The 20,431-nt window shown below is 52.1% G+C and overlaps 7 protein-coding genes across 7 annotated transcripts; 3 read left to right on the forward strand and 4 right to left on the reverse strand.

Moving 5' to 3' along the window:
* Window positions 1-25: 25 nt before the first annotated feature.
* Z517_08498 (uncharacterized protein) lies at window positions 26-2,755 on the forward strand (the record flags this gene model as incomplete). The annotated part of the gene is made up of 1 exon (XM_013427014.1): window positions 26-2,755. One exon carries the CDS (start codon window positions 26-28, stop codon window positions 2,753-2,755), a length of 2,730 nt encoding a protein of 909 aa, XP_013282468.1.
* Window positions 2,756-3,697: 942 nt separating this feature from the next.
* Window positions 3,698-6,183, reverse strand: Z517_08499 (uncharacterized protein; the record flags this gene model as incomplete). Its single annotated transcript, XM_013427015.1, has 2 exons — window positions 3,698-6,116; window positions 6,179-6,183. The coding sequence occupies 2 exons, from the start codon at window positions 6,181-6,183 to the stop codon at window positions 3,698-3,700; spliced, it is 2,424 nt and encodes an 807-aa protein (XP_013282469.1).
* A 1,486-nt stretch (window positions 6,184-7,669) lies between these two features.
* On the forward strand, window positions 7,670-9,451 carry Z517_08500 (uncharacterized protein; the record flags this gene model as incomplete). Its single annotated transcript, XM_013427016.1, has 1 exon — window positions 7,670-9,451. One exon carries the CDS (start codon window positions 7,670-7,672, stop codon window positions 9,449-9,451), a length of 1,782 nt encoding a protein of 593 aa, XP_013282470.1.
* A 900-nt stretch (window positions 9,452-10,351) lies between these two features.
* On the reverse strand, window positions 10,352-11,228 carry Z517_08501 (uncharacterized protein; the record flags this gene model as incomplete). The annotated part of the gene is made up of 2 exons (XM_013427017.1): window positions 10,352-11,032; window positions 11,097-11,228. The coding sequence occupies 2 exons, from the start codon at window positions 11,226-11,228 to the stop codon at window positions 10,352-10,354; spliced, it is 813 nt and encodes a 270-aa protein (XP_013282471.1).
* Window positions 11,229-11,561: 333 nt separating this feature from the next.
* Z517_08502 (uncharacterized protein) lies at window positions 11,562-13,154 on the forward strand (the record flags this gene model as incomplete). Its single annotated transcript, XM_013427018.1, has 2 exons — window positions 11,562-11,941; window positions 11,993-13,154. 2 exons carry the CDS (start codon window positions 11,562-11,564, stop codon window positions 13,152-13,154), a joined length of 1,542 nt encoding a protein of 513 aa, XP_013282472.1.
* Window positions 13,155-13,899: 745 nt separating this feature from the next.
* On the reverse strand, window positions 13,900-16,131 carry Z517_08503 (uncharacterized protein; the record flags this gene model as incomplete). The annotated part of the gene is made up of 1 exon (XM_013427019.1): window positions 13,900-16,131. The coding sequence occupies one exon, from the start codon at window positions 16,129-16,131 to the stop codon at window positions 13,900-13,902; it is 2,232 nt and encodes a 743-aa protein (XP_013282473.1).
* Window positions 16,132-16,694: 563 nt separating this feature from the next.
* Z517_08504 (uncharacterized protein) lies at window positions 16,695-20,301 on the reverse strand (the record flags this gene model as incomplete). Its single annotated transcript, XM_013427020.1, has 3 exons — window positions 16,695-18,309; window positions 18,403-20,022; window positions 20,090-20,301. 3 exons carry the CDS (start codon window positions 20,299-20,301, stop codon window positions 16,695-16,697), a joined length of 3,447 nt encoding a protein of 1,148 aa, XP_013282474.1.
* Window positions 20,302-20,431: the final 130 nt, after the last annotated feature.

Consider the following 20,431-nt stretch of genomic DNA (forward strand, 5'->3'; position numbering starts at 1 on the left):
CCCCGCAGCTTCAGGATGCTTGCCAATGGCTCCTCGACCTGCCAAACGGCAGCGCAGATCTACCATCGTCCTTTCAGATGGCGGCGATGAAGATTTGGACGTTCCGTCTCCCAAACCTAGCAGGGCGAGCTTACAGCGGGAAATCACGCTCGATGGCAGGACGTCTGCGACAGTGTCCCCGGTAAAGTCTACAACGACCAGGTCTGCCTCCAGAAAGGCCGCCGCGAAGCCTTCACCGACATCCTCCCCCGAGAAAGCAAGAAAGAATAATAGCAAAGTCAAGAACGAGGTGGAAAAGAATAAGTCGCTTCACAACTTCTTCCACAAGGCGACAGAAGAGCAGAGATGGAAGAGAAAGTCCGAGACGCCAGATGTGGAGGTGGAAAATAATGGCGAGTTGAGCGATGCCATCGAAGACGACGATCTGTCGGATGAAACTTTGGAGGAACTGGGGCTCCGTAAACGCGGTTCAAACAGCAGTGCGATCAGACCATTACCAGCGACGCAGTCAACAGCAGTGGCATCCAAGCGCAATGACAGCGGTGGGCGGTTTTCCTCGTCCCAGAGATTCGTCAAGCCGGCGGCAACAGACCGAAATGTCAACACTTTTGGGACCCCATCTGAACTTGACAACCACGATCTCCGGCCGTGGGCAGACCGCTATGGTCCTACCAGTCTTGAGGAGCTTGTGGTCCACAAGAAGAAGGTGGCAGATGTTCAAAACTGGCTGCAGGCCAAGTTGGACGGGCGCAACAATCAGAAGCTGTTAGTGCTCAAAGGCCCCGCGGGCAGTGGGAAGACTACGACCCTCGGTCTGCTTGCACAATCTCTGGGCTTACAGCTCGTCGCATGGCACAATCCTGCTGTATTGGAAGTGGGTGCGGGAAACTCGATGTCCGCTCAATTCGACGACTTCTTGAATCGGGGCGGTCAGTTCAGTAGCCTGGCTTTCGACCAGGGTTCTTCAGACGGGCATACAACCAAAGGAGACTCGAACAGTCGACTGCTTGTCATTGAAGAATTTCCAGCAACGATGACGAGATCCTCGAGTGCTCTCCAATCGTTCAGATCCGTCATTCTGCGCTTTCTCGCACAAGCTAACGGGTCTCGTTCCACGTCATTTCGTGGCCAACAGGATGCAAAAGATGTTTCCCCCCCTGTGGTCATCATCATCTCCGAGACTTTATTGTCGTCTTCCACAGCATTGACGGACAGTTTTACAGCTCACCGACTGCTGGGCGCGGAGATCTTAAATCATCCCTATATCACCACTATGGATTTCAACCCTGTTGCGCCTACATTCGTCACAAAAGCGCTCGATCTAGTGATGAAGAAGGAAGCGAGAGAATCACGTCGACGCCGGGTCCCGGGTCCGGCCATCCTCGCAAGACTGGCTGAGATGGGCGATGTCCGTAGTGCTGTGAACTCCCTCGAGTTCTTATGTGTGAGAGGAGGCGATGGGTCCGAATGGTCCGGCACGGTTGCGGCGAAGGCGAAACGGTCATTGAAGAACAAGGAGAATCTGCCAATGACTGAGGTGGAAAAAAACTCTTTGCACCTGGTTTGCCAGCGCGAAACAACTCTCGACATGTTCCACGCTGCAGGTAAAATCGTCTACAACAAACGCGAAGATCCCCGTGTATCGGACACTAGAGCCCAACCACCCCCGAAGCCACCGGATCATCTCATGCATCTTTACACTACAAAGGCGTCCCAGGTGGATATCGAGGCCTTGCTGAACGAAACAGGCACAGACATTCAGACATTCATATCAACACTACACGAAAATTACATCCTGTCATGCAATGGTGATATGTTTGAGGAGAGTTTCGATGGTTGTTCTGACATCCTCTCCACGAGTGACATTCTGAATCCCGAGATCCGCCAACTTCGACGGCGCCATAACAACTCCAATCCAAATTTCGGGATAGTGCAATCAAATGTCCAGGCAGGAACTTCGGATACGCTCCGGCAGGACGAAATCAGCTTTCAAGTTGCCACGCGAGGCCTGTTATTCAATTTACCATATCCGGTTAATCGAGCGGCGGTCACGGTACCAGGCGCTAAAAGAGGAGATTCATTCAAAATGTTCTACCCTGCGAGCTTGAGACTGTGGAAACCCATCGAGGAGACAGAGGCCCTCCTGGAGACGTTTGTCTATGGTGGTGACATCCGGATTGGCAGATCTCACGACCCTTCTCTGCTTACGAGCGGGATGGGGCAACTGTTCACTGGTGATGATAAGGGCGTTGCGAATTGGCGAACGAAAGAGCTCGCGCTAGACCACGCTCCCAGTAGCACTTCGATACAAGTCAAAGAAGAGGCGACAGACACAGCAGCCCCCTACGTCATTGTCGAGGAGTCAGAAAAGACCGAGACTAATCCACCGCCATTGATCGTCTATTCCAAGGACACATTGACGACTGAGCTTCTGCCGTATATGACTCGCATCCTCGCGGCAAGGAGACAGGATACCACCACCCTGGAGAAGATTACCAAGTTCAAGCCTACCAGCTACCTTTCCACCGAAGAGGATGACTTTGAAGAAGACGATCTGGCTACAAGTACCACCACCACCACCATAGTTGGTGATAGGGTTGGAAGAGCGCCACCTTCCACTCTGGCTCCCGGGAACGCAAAAGGAGCACCTAGCTCGACGCAGGGTTTGAGGGGTCCGAAGAACGACGTGCCCGCAGTGGCTGCTGTGGGTGTGGAGAAGCTGTACATCTCCGACGACGACATCGAGGACGACTGACTAGGGAGTAAAAGTGCGATTCTTTGTTCCGGTCCTACGGTTCTTTTGGTGTACGAAACTACTCAGTGGAAGGATGCGAGGGCCTATCATGTTGGAAATCATGACGGGGCGTTGGCAGACACATGGGCACACAGACATAATACAGGTCCCACGTCCCTTTTTCTGGATCTTTTGTCCAACTACCTAGTAGGTAATATGAAACACAGGTACCGCATGTACCTAGGTATCTACAGCAGCTCGGTAGTATTGTGTACTTGTGTATGAGACGAAAGGTAACAATGTTCTTGAAGGTGCTACTACCTACCTACCTACCACAGATGATTGATGAGTTTTCTGCACGTTCCCGTCTCGCTGTCTCGCCGTCTCGCAAGCTGGAGAGTTGAGTTGGTTTGCCTTTCGATCGACTCTCTCTACCGAGTACAGAGAGGGCTTTCCCCTCCCTTTTAGATCTGTTGGTTATTCACGTCGAAGAAGTTGTATGTACTGGCTGTCAGGTGGGCTGGCAGCGGGGTGCACATGTATACATGTACATTGTTGGGTGGTACTATAGACTGTACAAGGTATCCACACCCACACACCCAAAGTTGGGTATACTGCACTGCACTGCAGGGCTTCGGTGAGCCTGTGCCGTATGTCCCGGACCGACGAGTATATACAATGGTCCCACGATACTGTATAGACGAAGTAAGTACTGGTTCCTTTCCCCCTGCCATGCCATGGTTGCTGTAGGTTGTAACCATAGCCATTACGGCGATCCTCGACTCATGTACAAGACCATCATTATCCTACTCTTAATCCGCTCCGCTTCTCGTCCTCTTTCGTTTTGTCATTTTTCTCCCCCCATATAGCTTTTTCTGGTTCCCCTGCTGGGAATGGTATTGTCGCTCAAACTTCAGATAATCCGTGTTGCGCCCCATCCGACAGTCCCTCACAGTGGCTTCCTCAGCTATCGCTTGGTTGCTGAAACCATCCATTCTCCTTGATCCTAAAGATAAACGTGACCGCTGTGGCGGCTAACAATCCCACACACAACGCCGTGGTTCCGTACTTATCATAGTACCTTGACACACTAGCTCTCCTTTTGCGAATCATCTGCACCCGCAGATAGTAAATGACAACGCTATATATCAACGCTGCAGAGGCGACAATCGTGAACCCCCAAGCCGAAATCAGACTTACATTATCTCCAAAGTTCAAGAGCGCCGCGGCAATGGAGCCGATGATAATGCTAAACTCCAGCCACGAGAGAAAGGTGCGTTCGGCGGCAAAGTAGACCTTGGGTTCCACACGAACAGGGACATGTATACGTTTGCCTTTCGGGGCCTTGAAGCGCTTAATTTGCACTTGGCCGGTGAGCTGGTTTCTACCACCGGCGACGGCACCATTCTGTGGCAAGGGAGTGGTCGTGGGGATTTTGTGGATGACATTGAGAAGACGGTCGCCGACTAAATGAGCCTGTTTTTTCAGAAGCAGAGGGTAGTATTTCCACGAGTGGGATTGTCGCGCTTGTTCGAGCTCGTCTTCGGCGTCGTCTTCTTCGGAATCGTACAGGTACTCGTCCGATACACGCAGGGCAGCAGCAACTCTTTCTTCTTCGTCGAGTGAGTTACCGGGAGCTGCGTAGCTAGCTTCGATAGAATCTCGATCCTGGGCACGGGAATGCTCGTCAAGTGCTTGCCGTGCAGCCTTCAAGCGCCTGGTGCCTTCGTCTTCGGTATCCTGAGAGCCACCAAACATCGGTGTCGTCTTTCCAGTGGTTTGGGCCTCAACTGCTGGATCATCTGAGTCGTACTCGTCCTCGTCAATATCACTGGTTGAGTAGCTTGCGGTATTGGCAGGGCGTTCAATGCCGAAGCGGTGAGTGATTGGCTTTCGGATGTCGACGTCCATCTGAGGAAACCAGTAGGGCAGTAGATTAATGCGGGTAGGGAACAGGGTAGCGGTGCCATGGATGAATTTGGAGAACTTGGGTACAGCTTCGACAAGATGGCTTGCTGTCAGATCACGAATCCATTGAGGTGGTTCTTGGCCCGCTTGGGTCTGCAACTTGACTTCAAGGACGGCGTAAGGGAATCGTTCAACATCTTCCGGCGGCAGCTGAGGAAAGGGCCAATCGATCCCAATGTCCATCCGTCGCCAGTTCTTGCCAGCGCGTTGTCGACCATCAAGGTTGTCTTCGCGGGTCATGGTCAATTCGGTATCCAACGATATTCTCACCCGTGCGTCACCTGGAAGCTGGAACGCCGTGCGGTGGTAAAAAGACCTGGTCACTGGGACAAGTTTTCGGCTGATGACACGGTATTGGATTTCGCGAGCCAGCTGTTCGAGGTCATCAATCTCCTTGACGGTCTTCTTTCCCTCTTTCCGCATCTTTGCGAATACCTCCTCTACGGTTAATGTCCCGTCCAAAAAGGCGTTGACATTCTTCTCTTTCAGAGTAAACCGAGCTTTGACCGACTTTTCGCCCGTCCAGTCTTCTCGATGTGTCTTCCTCTCAACGAAGATGGTTTCGTTTTCCATGCCACCGTACCATCGAAGGCGGATGGCCTCGGCGCCCTCAGTCTTCTTGAGACGGCCCATGTACAACTCCCATGTCTCCGGGTTGTCGTAGTAGATAGACGAGATGGCTGAATCCTTTTCTTCAAACTCCTTGTTGGGATTAAAGACCAAGACGGGTAAATGCTTTAGGATGATGAGCTTGAGCTCGGTGATATTGTCCGGGTGAACCCAGTATTTCGTGGTTTGGCGGACAAAGTTCTGCTGAGAACCACCGGCGCTGCTGTCTCCTTTGACAGGGTTTCCCCGCGTCCGGACCAGATCGTAGAGCCTGGAGAGTTTCACGATAAAGGCATCGTAGTTGTCTTGGAAAAAGGGTTTTGCTTTGAGGCGGGTTGCGAAAGAAGGGCGAAGGATCAACTCGGTCTGCTTGTCGTGTTTCTTGATGATCTTTTGAAACCCTGTGTAGTTCAATTGGGTGAACTTGGCCAGATCATGGACGTCGGCGATAATGTCGGAAAGGTCGGCTTCCAGCAGATCGAAATCATTCTCGAGCTCCGCGTCGGGCTCTGAGTTGTTCTGGTTCTGGCGTTCCTGACGTTCCACCACCTGCTTGACCTCGGACTCGGCAGCTTTGATCCTCGATATAATCTCCTGGCTCTTGAGCTTTTGAAACGTGAAAACCTTGTCAAGCTCTGCCTCCAGCAGCTGGATGAAGTTGGCTTCGTCGTCGTCGGTCCATGCCTCCCGTTCGCCGTTCTTGCCGTTGACGAAAGGTTTCTTGAGGGCAGCTTTGAGGTCGTCATAAGCAATATAGTGCCAGTAGTAGTCCTTGATCAAAGACTGACGGAGCTGCTGGCCGAACCTAGATAAAGATTGACCGTTAGCGAGGAACACGATTGAGCGGGGATGGTATCAGAGCCATACTTCATGGTGAGAAGAGCAAGACAGGTGCTGCAGGTCGAGATCTACAGCATTGGAGACGGAGATGTGAGAAGGGATGATAGCGCAGGAGAGCAGGTAGAAGACATAGAGCTTAGTCGTAACAAGAGACTCAGCAGAGAATAATTAATAGAGGTCGGACAGATGTCTTTGGGATCGTGGTGCAGCAGAAGCAAAGCTCACAACTAAACAAAACTTGGATGCAGGTAGAAGTCATGGGTGGAGTTGACGCTGGAGGGGCCCTTGGAGAGCACGAATCGGGCTCGCTTACCGGGGGGTCCGGTTGCGTTAGGGGCTGGATCTGCAGCTGGACGGTGATCCAATGGCATCCGCAGTCTGGGGGAACGTGCACCAGTCCTTCAAGCTCATAAGGCCAGAACATGTCAATGCAGCGAGTAGCTAGCGAGCTAGTGGGGATCTAGGTACTGAGTAGGTTTGGGGCACCTGCCTAAGCACCCATTACTCACATATCATAAGGGCTTAGGGGCGCCCACCTATTTTGGCAGGCTAAATACCCTAGCCTAACAAGCTGCCTCGTGGGTAAAGAGAAGCAAGATAGGCTTCGAGGAGCAAGTCTCTAAGAGATACTTGTAGATCAGCCAGTTTGGGTGCGGGTCTCGAGGTACCTACCTAACTACCCTCCACCACCAAACTACAAGTCAATGTCACTGTCTAACAATGTTGGTGATTGTCCCGTCCTCGTTAACTCGTAGGTACCTGGGCGGTGTTGTCCTCACCAAGGACAAGTCCACGGTGCGCATGCACCGCACCACATGCAATTGCACGCTCACCTGCGTCAAAGCTGACCCAGCCTCGCGAGGCTGCAGCTGGAAACACCCCCTCCAGGCTGCCAGGCCACACTCTGTGGATCAACCATATCTTCATACTACACGTTAATGAGCTTTGCTCCAGCTACAGCTTCCAACACTCGGCAAGCTCATCATGATGCCCGAGACATAAGTATTGCATCGATGAAGGTCCACAAGAGCTGATTGGGACGGCGGTGGCCGTCTGCGACTTCCGCACTGGGACTGGAACCCGAGACAACAATCACATCCCGTCGTCACTTGGCTCATTCGTCTTCACTCAACGTGGCCAACCTCCCTTCCCATCCTGCTATTTATTTGAAGTTGAGAATGCCATCATCTGCCAGCCAGAGCCAACGACCAGATTCAATTCCATCGGTCCTTCGATATTCCTGCCATCGATCCGTCCCTCTGTCGCTCCGCCAATCCGTCTCTGCGCATCTTTCGGACTCATAATTCCATCAGGCAACCGCGCTAGGTTCGAAGGCAGCCACAACCAGGTGTCTACGCCTCAGTGGCAACCTCGTTCAACCCAACATCATACATAAGGCTGTGCTTAACACTTGTCGTCTTTTCTTTGCTTTTCATTCATGAGATACCTTTTTCAATCTATGTTCGATGCGCTGCCTCCTGATATCCATCTTAATGTTCATCTAGCCCTCCGTGCGCCATGACTTCTCCCTCGGCAACCCAGGTGGGTGTGAAGCAGATCCCCGATCTACCCAATGAAATCTTCCTGCTCATCATTCAACAATGCCCTCGAGCTACCTTGAAGCATCTGCGATTGGTTTCTAAGAATCTGGCTCATATGGTTGAACCTCATCTCTGGCGCAAAGTGGTTCTGGTTCCTAACGACCATTGTATCCTTGGCCTGTACAAAGCATTGAAACGCTCAAAGATCACTCGTCACATCACAAGTCTGACGTATGATGGCCGCTTTGGTGCATTCTTCCACTGCATCAAGGCAACTCCACCAGATCCAGCTCTCCCATTCCCACAAGATGAACAGGTGAAAGAGATGGCCTTGCTCGATCGTACCTGCTCCGGACATTTCAAACCCTATGAAGAGGCCGCCATCGAGGTTGCCATCTTGTCTCGAGTATTACGGATCCTGCCAAATCTGCAGGCAGTCCGCGTCAAGGATCACGAAGATGGCGCCACTATCCCAGCTACCAAAGTTCCCTCCTTTTATCTCAAGATTTGCAAACGCCTCAGGATCGACCCAGAGTCGGTCAACTGGAGTTCTATGTCGGCCAATTCCAGCAGGTCTTACACAAAAGGCTTTCTGACGGCCGCTTTCTCAGCCGGCTGCCACCTTCAATCCTTCAAGGCAAAAAGCATAGACGGCCGCAACATGTTCGGCGTAGTGCCCATCAAGGCCCCTGCAGCATTCCAACAACTTCGTATCTGCCGAACCATCACGGAGAACCTCCGCGCCCTGGAGCTCTCGTTCCGTAACGACACTCTGATTAGTACCGCCAATCATATTGAAGCAGTCCGCTCCCTCTTAGAAGGCGCACCGAGAATCAAGACGCTGAGGCTGCGACTGACGGATTGCAGTGCCAGTCGTTATCAATACGCAGAGGATGATTTGATGTCCGATTTTTGTGGACTCCTGGAAACTTCTGCTGGAACGTGGACGTCTGCGCCTCTCATCCCCAGACTGGAAACGTTGATCATCGACGCCTGTATCTGTCACGACGAGGACCTGATGCACTTCCTGAAGATCCACGCCGCCACCCTTAGACGATTAGAATTGTCAAACATAACCCTCCTCGGCGGCGAAGATCGTCGGGAATGCTGGGTCCGACTGATCAAACACCTGAAGACGGATCTGAAACTCACTTCGGTGTCTTTCAGCGGATGGCTGAGTAATGGGGGCCGGCAACAATGGTTCGTTGCAAAAGATACTGTAGGCACAGACAGATTGAAGGCTAAAGTGGAAGCCTATGTCGTTGACCGACGTATTCGAGAATGCCCCCTGGAATCGATCGCCATCCAGCCAAATCAAGGTGATGTTGAGCAACCGGAAGATGGGGAAGAGTTCGAAGGCGACCTAACCTGGACCATGGTCTACTCCCTTCACACAGGGGAACAAATGGACTGGCAGTTGACCCAACCATCATTCGGCGTTCATTCAAATGAGGTATCTCAACCACCATCCGAGGCTGGGGATGTCAATTCACTGGACCAGACACTTTCTGATGGCTGGACATGGCATGCAGTTGATCACTTGGACGATTCGGAACAGGACGAGCCTTTGGACGACGAGCCTCCTCTTCCCGTCGGGACCATCGAAGGACCTGGTATATTTAGTGGAGGGGCCATCAATTATCAGCCTCCGCCGCACGAAACAGTGAAACTTTTGAAATTCAACCCACCTAGCACAACGGAATGGATACCTCTCGCAACTACTGGCAACCTCTTTTCAAATACTGCCTCCAATTGCTGATGGGACCACCAAAGGTCGGTCCATCACTGCAATGGCTATGCAACTTCTACTGAATGGCATATTCTTGGTGGTAGTTTCTTCACTTCTTGTTGATACGCTACCAGAAATGATGAGTTAGCGTGGGTTTTCCGTGTTTTGCAACTGTTGTCCAGGGCAAGCTTGGGGTGTAGGGGCGCGTCCACGTTCTCAGGGTGCATTTTGTACCTTTTGGCGGCGTGACATCTCCTGCTCGTGTGTGTGGCGGAGTCAACTTTGTGGGTGGCAAGGCTTTGTGTTGGAATAACGAGCATCACGACATGACGATTTAAATGCATCAAACGATGCAAAAAGGAAACGGAAATCGACCCAGGTCTTGCTGTATCAGCCAGTAAGAACGGCGCAGGCATCAAAATCTTAGCTGTTTAATTGTGCTGCACATTCCCAAGGAAAGGCCTGGTAGCTACGTACAGTAATTACATACATAGGAAGTATACCTGAGTCGTCCACCTTGGCGATTCATGGCCAGAGACGTTATATTCTTGACGCGATTCATCCCATCAAATTTAATAATAAAGGTAGAACAAGGAGCAAAAGAGCACGAGGACAATACTTATAATGAGGTAGGTGCCGATCGTATAAGTGCGGTGATGTACGTAAATAAGTCACTACTCGCTGGGTTATAGGAATGGTGGGTGTGATTTGCCCAGTTGCTCTTGAATTTAGCACGTCTCTTCTTCTTCTGCTCGTCTGTGTGCTTTCAGTCGAGCAAGTTCTTATATGTACAACGCAGTTTAGCCTGGCCAGTGCCCCCAGCGACTCCCCGCTGTCTCCAGGATTGGGTTGTTTTGCGCATCGGAAAGTCCAATGGGCACTACCCTTTCCACAAGCCAGTGGTCTGACATCCACTCTTTCTACCGACGCTCACAGCTCCCCGTCTGTCCTCAGGACGTCTTTAATGTGATATGGCTCGCCCAACAACGTCGTCTTCCCCGCCCGCGGCTCGCAGGTGATTCTCTGTTTTCCCTCGTAGACTTGCGGCCCCGGCCTCGGGACCTTGGACACATCATATCCACTGATGGTGGCTGAGTCCTTCAATGCCTGCAACAGCTGTACGGTCGTCTCCGGTGTGAGATCCTCGTAGTAGTCATCGTTGATCTGGACCATGGGTGCGTTGACACAGGCGCCTAAACATTCCACCTCGAGCAGCGAGAAGAGTTTGTCTTCGGTCATCTGGCCCGAGTGGATGCCCAGAAATTCTTCGCACGCTTTCATGATCACGTCGCTCCCGCATCCTCCCAGCATGCACGGCGTGGTGGTGCACACCTGGACAAAATATTTCCCCACGGGGTTGCGGTTGTACATGGTATAAAAGGTCGCCACTTCGTAGACACGCATGGGCGGCATCTCGAGGATGCGGGCGACTTCGTTCATGACGCTGATCGAGGTGTAGCCGTGTTGGCGCTGGCCCAGGTCCAGAAGAGGCATCACGGCGGCTTTCTTGTACTGTGGTGGGTAGCGCTTGGTGATCTCATCGATGAGCCGGAGATTCGTCTCATTGAACTTGAAGGGGATGGAAGGGTTGTTTTCGGGAGTGTTGCGATGCTGGCATTCTCTGTTAGTTGATGCAAAATAGACCTCGTTTCGGTGTAAATGTGTGCTAACTGACCACTGAGAGCGACTCACTTCGCGACGAAGGTGAGGTCGAGAATTGTCTGGGATGGAACAGCTGTCTTTGAGGAGCTCTGGTAGCTGTCCTGGTCGCCTGGCGGACCAGCTGTGGCACAAGCTTCGACGCCATGTTGGGGCGACTTGTGACTTGAATCAATTCTGGTTCAGGTACGAGAGTACCTTTTGGTAAAATGGACTGCGCCGTCGAGAACACAGGACGTAGAGGCAGAGCTTCCACCAATGGCAGGGAAGTCAATGTCATTTGCCGTTGTGGAGGATTATGGCCCTCCGTAGAGGATATTTGCTTTTTGCACATATATTTCACCGTAATGATCATCGTCGTCATTTCTGTCATTTCTGTCATTCGAAATTCCGCATGCGCGGCGTCCCCCTTCTCCACGCTGGCCTGATTGACATTGGGTTGCCGACGACGATGCGGTCTTGAACATCACCCCCTTCAGGCATGAGAATGAGGCTCTCATCCGTGGTCGGCGCCGTCCTCGCGCTGTGCAACGGAGTGCTCGGGGCAGAGTCGAATCTCACAGAACATCGAACCACGCAAAAGATATTAACGGGCGACTTCAAACCTCCCCAAGTATTCGAGAACACCAACCTCGTTCGGACTATCAACCTCGAGAAAGGCTACGTGAGAGAGACCACCAATGTGCTGGTCACAAACACGGACAGCTCACCACAGTCGGAGTACTATATCCCCTTCGGATATGACCTGATTGGCAAGATTGGCGGCTTTGACGCCCGGGACAAGAAGAAGCCAGAATTTCCCTTGGAGGTCACCATTGCGGCGTTGTCTGCTGTCTCGGACGACCAGGGCGAAGCTTCAAAGTACGCAGAACCTGGACGGGCTCGCACCGAAATGCTTGCTGACTTTCCCAGACCTACTCAATACTATGTCATCCATCTCTCGGAACCGCTGCCGCCTAAAAGCACCGTCACTCTCTCAATATCCTGGAATGTGCTGGGAGTCCTTACGCCTTTGCCCGCCTCTATCAGACAGGAAGAGAAGCAGTACCTTACCTACAATTTCTCCGCCTACGTTCCCACCGTCTACAAGACAGTCAAACAGAAAACAAAAGTGAAGTTCCCATCGGCGGATGTGCCTGAATATACAACCACGACCGGCTTGACATCGGCCACCGATCCAGAAAAGCAAGGGACGTCATTTACATATGGTCCCTACGACACTGCCAAGGTCGAACCAGGCACGACCTATCCAGTGTCTGTGCGGTACGAGTTCAACAAGCCACTCCTCGTCTGCAGCCTCCTCGAGCGAGATGTTGAAGTCTCCCATTGGGGAGGTAATTTGGCTACTGAAGAAAGATACTGGCTTCGCCACGACGGTGCGAAACTTTCCAACCAATTCTCTCGTCTCGCGTGGAGTACGCAAAACTTCTACATCAGCGCAGGTCAGGGGTCTACCTCTGCCTTGCGGGAATTGAAGGTCCCTCTGAAACCAGGCACCGTCGACCCGTATTTCACCGACGACATCGGGAATGTCTCCACGTCGCGCTTCAGACCCAACAACGTCCGTGAAGCCAGCTTGGAGCTCAAGCCTCGCTACCCCTTGTTCGGCGGATGGAAGTATAGCTTCCGCATTGGCTGGAACAATGCTCTGTCCTCTAGCCTCCGCAAGCTCCAGACTCAGTCCGACACGTATATTTTATCCGTTCCCCTGCTGGAAGGTCCCAAGATGCCAGAAGGCATTCAGTACGAGCAGCTTGTCTTCCGGGTCATTCTGCCCGAAGGAGCCAAGAATGTCAAATGGCAGACACATGGTGGAACAGGTGTGCCACCTCTGCATGCCGAATATGATTTCCACAAGACGTTCATGGACACCTTGGGCCGAACGGAGCTGAAATTGACGGCTTACAACGTCGTCGATGAAGCAAGAGATGTTACCATTCTGGTGACCTACGAGTACCCGTTCCTGGCCGCCTTCCGAAAACCTGTGACTATCTTCACCGGATTGGCTGTGGTGTTTGTGCTCGCTTACTTGGTGGGCAGCGTGGACACGAGTATTGGGAAGAAGAAGAGATGATTCTACATACCTGCGCTCTTTGGCCAGGAGTTGTAAAAGTGAAGAGGGCTCCGACACTAGCTTTTGACGTATGTATTACCTCTCTCTCTTTGGTCTCTTTGTAGATTATCCAATAAAAATGGGATCTCGTTTCCTGTTCCTGGGAAGTGGATAGAAAAACTTTAGGTTTGAATTATTCCAAAGTCTTTGGGAAATTTCATTTCATCTGCATGATTCATGAACTCTGATGAACGTTCACTTCGCTTCGTTGGAGCCGTTCACTTCGCTTCGTTGGAGCAAGAATGCATGTCCTGTCCTGTCCTGTCCTGTCCTGTCCTGTCCCGTGCTGATTTAACCCTACGTGATCCAAGCTGTGGCTCCGGGATTTCAGGACTTTCGTGTCGTGTTGTGTCGTTCGTTATATGTGCCCTCTCCATCCAGATTCCAGAATAGACCAAGCTACCTCCTTGATCTGGAACAAGAAAGCGCCGTGTCGTGCAGTGCGGTATCAACTATCTTGTAAAGAGAAGAGTACATCTCCAACCCCCCCAAAATACAAGCTCCACTTCCATGGCCAAAGATGACTCCCGTTTTCGCTTCGAAGTAAACAGAATCCAAACCACAACGCAACAACCAAACGCGAAAAAAGAAAGACGAATAGAGGGAGTAAGGAGAAAGGTCTCAACCTATGGATCGTCTCAGCTCGACTCGACTCAATCTGACCGCAAAAAGGAGAAGAGCCGTCTCTTGGTCTCGGGTAGAAATCTCACCCCGTGCATCTCTCCTCTGGCGGACGATACCCGATGCCCAGCCCGTCCATCAGCCTCCGTTCGCGATCGGCCCAGGTGTCCTGGTCATCCCACTCAGTCGCGGCGTCGTAGTCGGCGCGTCGCAGCGTGCGGCCCATCAGGACCTTCTCCAGCGCGTCCTTCTGGCGCGCGCCCTTGGGCCGGGGTGCCTCGAAGTCGAGGACCAAGCCGTTGCCCCGGTTGCGCACGCCCGACGAGTCGAACTTGAGGCCGTGGGTCTTGCGCACGAAACGGCGGATGTCGCGCTGGAAGGTGGTGCCGCCGCTCCAGCCGAGGACGGCGCAGCCGACGGTGCGCCAGGCCGAGACGATGATGTCGACGCGGCGGTGGATGTTGGGGTTCTTTTTCTTCTTGTTCTTGTTCTTCGTGCCACTTGGGGAAGAGGTTTCCGCGGCGGCGGCGTCGTCGTCGTCGTCGTCGTCGTCCTTGCCCTCGTAGTTGGGATCCTGCCACACGCACAGCGCCTTGTCCAGGCTGTCGAACCCGTGCCCGTGGCTTGTGGACCCGCGGAACGGCAGCGTCGCCTGCCCACGATCACTAGTCGTGGTGTGCAACGTCAACGTGTGCGTGATCCACCCCTCCGTCTCGAGACTCCGGACCACGTCCACGACGAGATCCTGCGTCTTTGACTCGTCCCGGTGGGACAGAATGACATCGACGTCGCCCGAGAATTGCTTTCCGCGTCGGTAACCTCCCACGATGATGAGCTCCACATCCTCCTTCGTACCGAACTTGTCTTCCGGAATGTCGAGAACGGCTCGCGCGTGCCGCAGGATCACCTCCCCAATCGACTCCACCTCGCTCCTGGGGATCTTCTCCATGAACTCGTCGTAATACTTGACTCCGATCTGCTGCACGCGTGTCAATGTCGACCACCCAAACTCCACCACATCGTCGATGTCCCGCCAACCGTGCTCGAAATAAAACTTGCGCGCCGTGTCCGGTCCGACGCCCCATATGTTCCAGAACAGTCGGAGATGCTGGAGGTCCTGATCAGCGTCCAGGTCGCGGACAACTTGGATGAATCTTTCGGAGTCGTCGGCTTCCGGCGGAGCAGAGTCTTGCCACTCGCGCCAGAGTGCTGCGATTTTTGTTTCACATCCTGGTAAGCGCGTGATTTCTTCGACATGGTGGATGCGGTGTGGGTAGGCGGCGACTGAGGCAATCGAGGTCGAGTAAGCGCGGACACCAATATCATCTAGCCTCAGTACTCTGGCTTCTTTTATCTTGGTAAGCTGCGCGATGAAGGCTTCGTTAGCTGTCTGCATAGGTGTGGAGCGGCAGCACGCGTAGGCCGCGTTTGGGCCGACTGCCCAGTCGGGAAGAGGAGGCAGCGGATGCTCGGCCTGATATTCAAGTTCAGATGTTGTGGTGCGATGAAGCTTAGGTGGCATGTGTTTGGTGGCGTCAGTCTGTGATGGAGCATGGCGGTATCCATGATCACCAAAGCGACGGCGAGCTGAAGAGGGTAGGGCTGCCGCTTCGGCTTTTGCGCGTTCCAGTATGGAAGTTGTCACAGTTGGTTTAGATGCTCTTCGTGCTGTAGTGCCTTGAGATTGGGATCCGGAACCTACTCTGGAATATGCTGATAGAGGTGCTTGGGCTTTTGGGGAGACTTCCCCAGCAGGCTTGGTGACGATTCTCGCAGCATAGACAATGTAAGGTTGGTATGGAAGCAGACGTCCCTCCTTGACGCAGGCTTCCAGCCAGGAGAGTTTGAGGATGAGAATATGGGTTGAGAGATCGGGCCAGAATGTTTGAGCCGGTGGAGACGTACCGTCATTCACAGAGATATCCGAGGATGATGAAACTGTGCTTGAGTTGGTCCGTCCATGTCTTGTCGAACGCCGGCCGCTACCAGCATGGTCTGCAAGCTTGAGTTTCTTGCTCGGTGGAACTTCTGCTCCGGCCTGTCCATGACCTGCTCCTCCGTCGGTGCTGCTCTCGGGCAAGGCTGCCTCTTCTGTCCACACTCCCCTCGCCCGAAGATCGAATGCGGCGCGCTTCTTCTGGGCGACTCTGCCTATGAATATCCTTGCCTCTTTGGTGTCATATGTCAGCTTGCCGCCCGCTTGAACGACCAGGTCTTCGGTGTCATGAAGCTCTTCTGGCTTCAAGTGCGTTGGAAGGATGAAGATTGGCGGCGATGACGCCAGGCTCAGGAGAGAGGGGGAGTGTGAAGTGGCCATGGACAAGATATTGTTTGAGTCATGATCCAAATTCGTGAAAAGTCAATTATGTACATAGAAAGAGTAGAGGATTAGACATAAGTGGAAGAGTAGGAAGAAGTGAAGGTTGGTTGAGAAGACATATTGACTTGGGAGGTGTCAGCTATGGGTTGGGAGTATTACGGATTCATGAGGAAGTGCGCAATCTTCCATCTCCAGATCAGAATCAGGGATGAAGATAATATGAGGAACATCGAAAGAACATGGCGAGATGGGAATCATCGTCGTATTCGGGAACTTCAGTTGGTCCGACGATGGAGTCAATTTGATGTCGACGTTCCTCGATTCCTGTCATGTTCCCGTCCAATCAACCATCACCATTTGGGCCACCAAACTGACGTCATGCCAAGCCAATGGAATGCCAGACTCAATTATCCCCTTTTCCTATTTGGGAATGCTCTTGGGTATTATTCTATACCGACAAACATATGGTACCCCTGTTGCTGATTGAGGGATCTAACCATGATAGTAGTATCCAATACATGTACGAGCCAAGGGTACCCTCATCTACCCTGAGTCCAACTTCACGCTGTATCCCCTTCGTCTTCATCGTCCTCCAAGATGTCATCCAACCGTGTCGGGCTAAACCACTCGGTCTCTTGCTTCTCCAATACGGAAGCAAAGTCTGCCGTATAGTCCCTCTGGTAATACTTTGTCACTCTCTCTTGGGTAGATGTGGTAAGCGACATGAGATCTATCTCCCCTTCAGGTGGAGTGATGGTTATTCCCGGAATCTCAGTTGCTCGTGGAATGATATAATTCTCTCCTTCAGACTCCCCATTCGCAAACTCGGACTGGATCCACAACAAAGTATTAGGTGGGATGAGAATGAATAATTCGTCTTCTGAAACCGGTGATCGGTTTGGTTTCCTGTTCCGGTACCTGGGTCGATCCTTGGACGAGCGCTTTTTGGAGGTCGGCTCCTCCCACAAGTAAAGCTTTGATTCCAGAGCAGAAGTCTCGACAAGACCTCTTTTGTTGGCTTCGATGCACGGACAACTGGGTCCACAACCTGCTGAAATAGGCTTGCTCTCGCCTGGCGTCCTTATAACCCAGTCCGTGATGAGTTTTTGTTTCAGGTTCCTCGGTTTGGAGTCTTCATTGTCGTATTTTAGCTTGGCCATGAAACCGTCTAACCCCTGAACACTTTGACTGCGTCGTCTCTTCCTCTTGCAATCACAATATTTCCAATACTGCCCGAGAACGCTTTGTCGAACGTTCGCCCACAGAAACTCATTGTTAGTATTGTCGACAGAAGCCCTGGATCGACGGAAAGCTAGATAAACGAGAGGGAAGTCAAGGAGGTGGAGGAGACGACTTTTCCGCGCCCGTCCGATGTCGTGCAAATCGATATCGCTCTCAAAGTCCTTGTCCCCCTCAACCCGATGCTTCGGGCTTCCAAACCATCTCACGGCCCGTTTTAATGCTGGCCGACGCTCGGCCAAATCAAGAGATGCCTTGAATTCCAGAGAAGTCCCGGCCTTTTCAGCTTCGACCGCCCTGATGTATAACTCTTTTGATTGACGACAAGCGGCCCAGCTGTTCTGGATGACGGAGTTTGAAAACTCTCTGCCCGGATTCTCATGCTCATATTCCTCCTTGAGTTTTAGGGCTTCCCACACTTTCCCCTGCTCGATGAGACACATGATCAATTGAATATGATCACGCCAACTGTCATACTTTTCGGTGCCGCCCAGATCTTTGATGTCGTAGAGCTTCGACGTCTGTATGTTGAATCTGTACAAACCTTCGGCCTCCACGGCCCTCCCACTGCGCTGCAGCACTACCGCAAGCTCATACAACATATACAGCAGATATGCCCCGTTGGTGTCATCTCCATATGTGTCGTGGGAAGGCAGTTCAAGAAGTCGACACACTGCTCTTTCGGCATCGTCAGCCATGTCTAGCATGCACTGGCAGTATACGATTCGGTAAGTTAAGCGGCAGACGGAGGCTCCGAGAACCGGCGTCAGGTCGTACGCTCTCTCGAGTAGTCGTGTACCGAAGAGGAGGGCACCTTTGTACTTTCTCATGGTCATTAGGTCCAGCATGTGTTTTTCTACCCAATACAGGGTCGTGATGTCTTTATAGCCCCATTGTTCGTCATATGGCAGCTCTCTCCAGTATGACATGGTCATGCTGGAGACTATTTAGCAATCGGTAGGTTTGTGGGAGCGATCGACACTCTTGCCTCTGATGAAAGGCAATATAGTGCTTTTGGGGAATACGTACTGCGAATGTTCCAAGGAGCCAATATCTCCGCCTATTCCTGCTTTATACCGCGCCATCCAATGGTGTCGCTGTGCGAGGTTGTATGAAGCATTGTTTAGTTCCGGCGTGGCCAGCAGTCGGGTGAGAATCCGGCCGGCTTCAGGCCAATTCATCTGAACAACACTAAGGTGTGCTTCTGCATCCTCAATCTCGTGCAAGATCCGTCTGCTGCTGGCATCGTCTGGTAGATGACGACCAACAACTCGCTTCGCCTCCCGCAGTTCATTCACAGCTTGACTATAATCTGATACATTCATAAAGGCGGTAGCCCTCACTTGACGAATTTGGACATACTCACGGTAAAGTGTTGCATTACGACGGTGTCGACTTTGTTGATGGGTGCACATGTTGAGAGCATGAGTGATAGTCACACCAGCCAAGCCTGGGAAGATACCGTCGTTGACAAGGAATGTCGCGACGTGCTTAAGAAATGTCATGTACTGCAGGCTGCAAAACTGTCGAAGTTGCCCTGATTTGAGATTGCAAAGCGCCATTATGTGACCGAGCATCCGCCAGAATTTATCGGGATCGAAGATGGGACCATTCTCCTGCGGCTCATGCTCTGGTTTGGTGAGGTATTCGCTGAGCACAGAAATCCAAGTGTGGACGAGATATGTCAACTCCTGCTTGTCCTCGATTTTTCGGCGTTTTAGTTGCAGCCAACGGTGCACCTGAGGGTGAAGGTTGATAGTGGCAAGCTCAGTTCCCTGGTCGATCTCAACTAACCCACTCCGACGGAGTAAGTCAATGGCTGAGTGAAGCCTCCCTATACTGTTCTGAAACATTGGGAACTTTTCAACAATAACAACAGGTATATCCTCTCGATCGACGACTGAGCAGATTGCTAGCAACTGCCTTGCGGCAATATCGTAGTCATCCAAAGCGTCCCATAAAGTAGACATTATGTTTGCCAGAATTGAACCGGAGCCAGGAAAAGTGGGAGTACAGCCTTCCCTAGCCTTATATGCGCATAGTTGTTGAAAATTACCAGGGGATATCTGCAGAAAGCGCATACAACCACAAGAGAGCGCAAGGCAAAGTGGAGCAGTATGCCACGGATCTTTGTGGGAGTGCCAGAAAGCACGGAGAGAGTCGACCGCATCGATGCTGTTCGGTACTGCGGCTCTGAAATACTGTTCGGCTTGTTCCTCGTTGACCGCGCCGACATGCAGACATGTCGCCCGATTGGCGAGCTTCAGTCCGCACTCCATGGGCGGTCCATGTTCATGGCTGGTGATCGCTCTTGGAAGGACATACGAAGACGTAAAGAGTAGGCGACAGCGGTCTGGCAGAAAGAGGTCATTGATCTTTAGTTCATTTTCCATGTCCTCTTCCAAGTAGGACTGGAGGTCGAAGACGACAATGAGAAGCTCATCCCGGCGAGCTTCCAGTGTGGATCTAATCTTCAGGAGAGTATGGGTTAAAGTCAGACCTTGTGGAAGATGCTGTCCAGTAATGGTGGTGTACGCCGCTCTATAGTCGCGGATGAAATACTCGAAAGCGCGTCCATCTATCCATAGGATTTTGCAGCCCGTCCTGGCGGAAAACTCCAGAGCAGCCGCAGTAGCAATACGACGCTTGCTGTTGCAGTATTAGAGATCGTCACTTGTTAGACGAGCAGGCAGAGCAGAAAAGGGTGCTGGCTCACCCACAGCCTGGGGAACCCCAGAGCAGGATCTTTGCATCACAGACCCCATGGCAATTGTAGGACTGATCGAGTGCTGTCAATACCAGGGCAGCATCGTGCGACTGATCGATTGTCGGTGGACTATAACCATCTTCCTGGGGTGAAGATGGTGGTTTTGGTGGATGGTCACTGACGGCGAGAGGATCGTCGTGTAAGCGTGGCTCGAGATCCATGCATTGTTGCTCACAGAAATCCAGCACCCATGTACAGAGTTTGTCTGAAAGGACTTGATGAGATGGTTACTATGTGTGATCCATTTACAAGAGAATCAAGAAGGAGTTCTTGAGGGAAGAGACTTCAAGA

This window comes from Fonsecaea pedrosoi (assembly GCF_000835455.1).
Source record: "Fonsecaea pedrosoi CBS 271.37 unplaced genomic scaffold supercont1.5, whole genome shotgun sequence".
Lineage (NCBI taxonomy): Eukaryota > Fungi > Ascomycota > Eurotiomycetes > Chaetothyriales > Herpotrichiellaceae > Fonsecaea > Fonsecaea pedrosoi.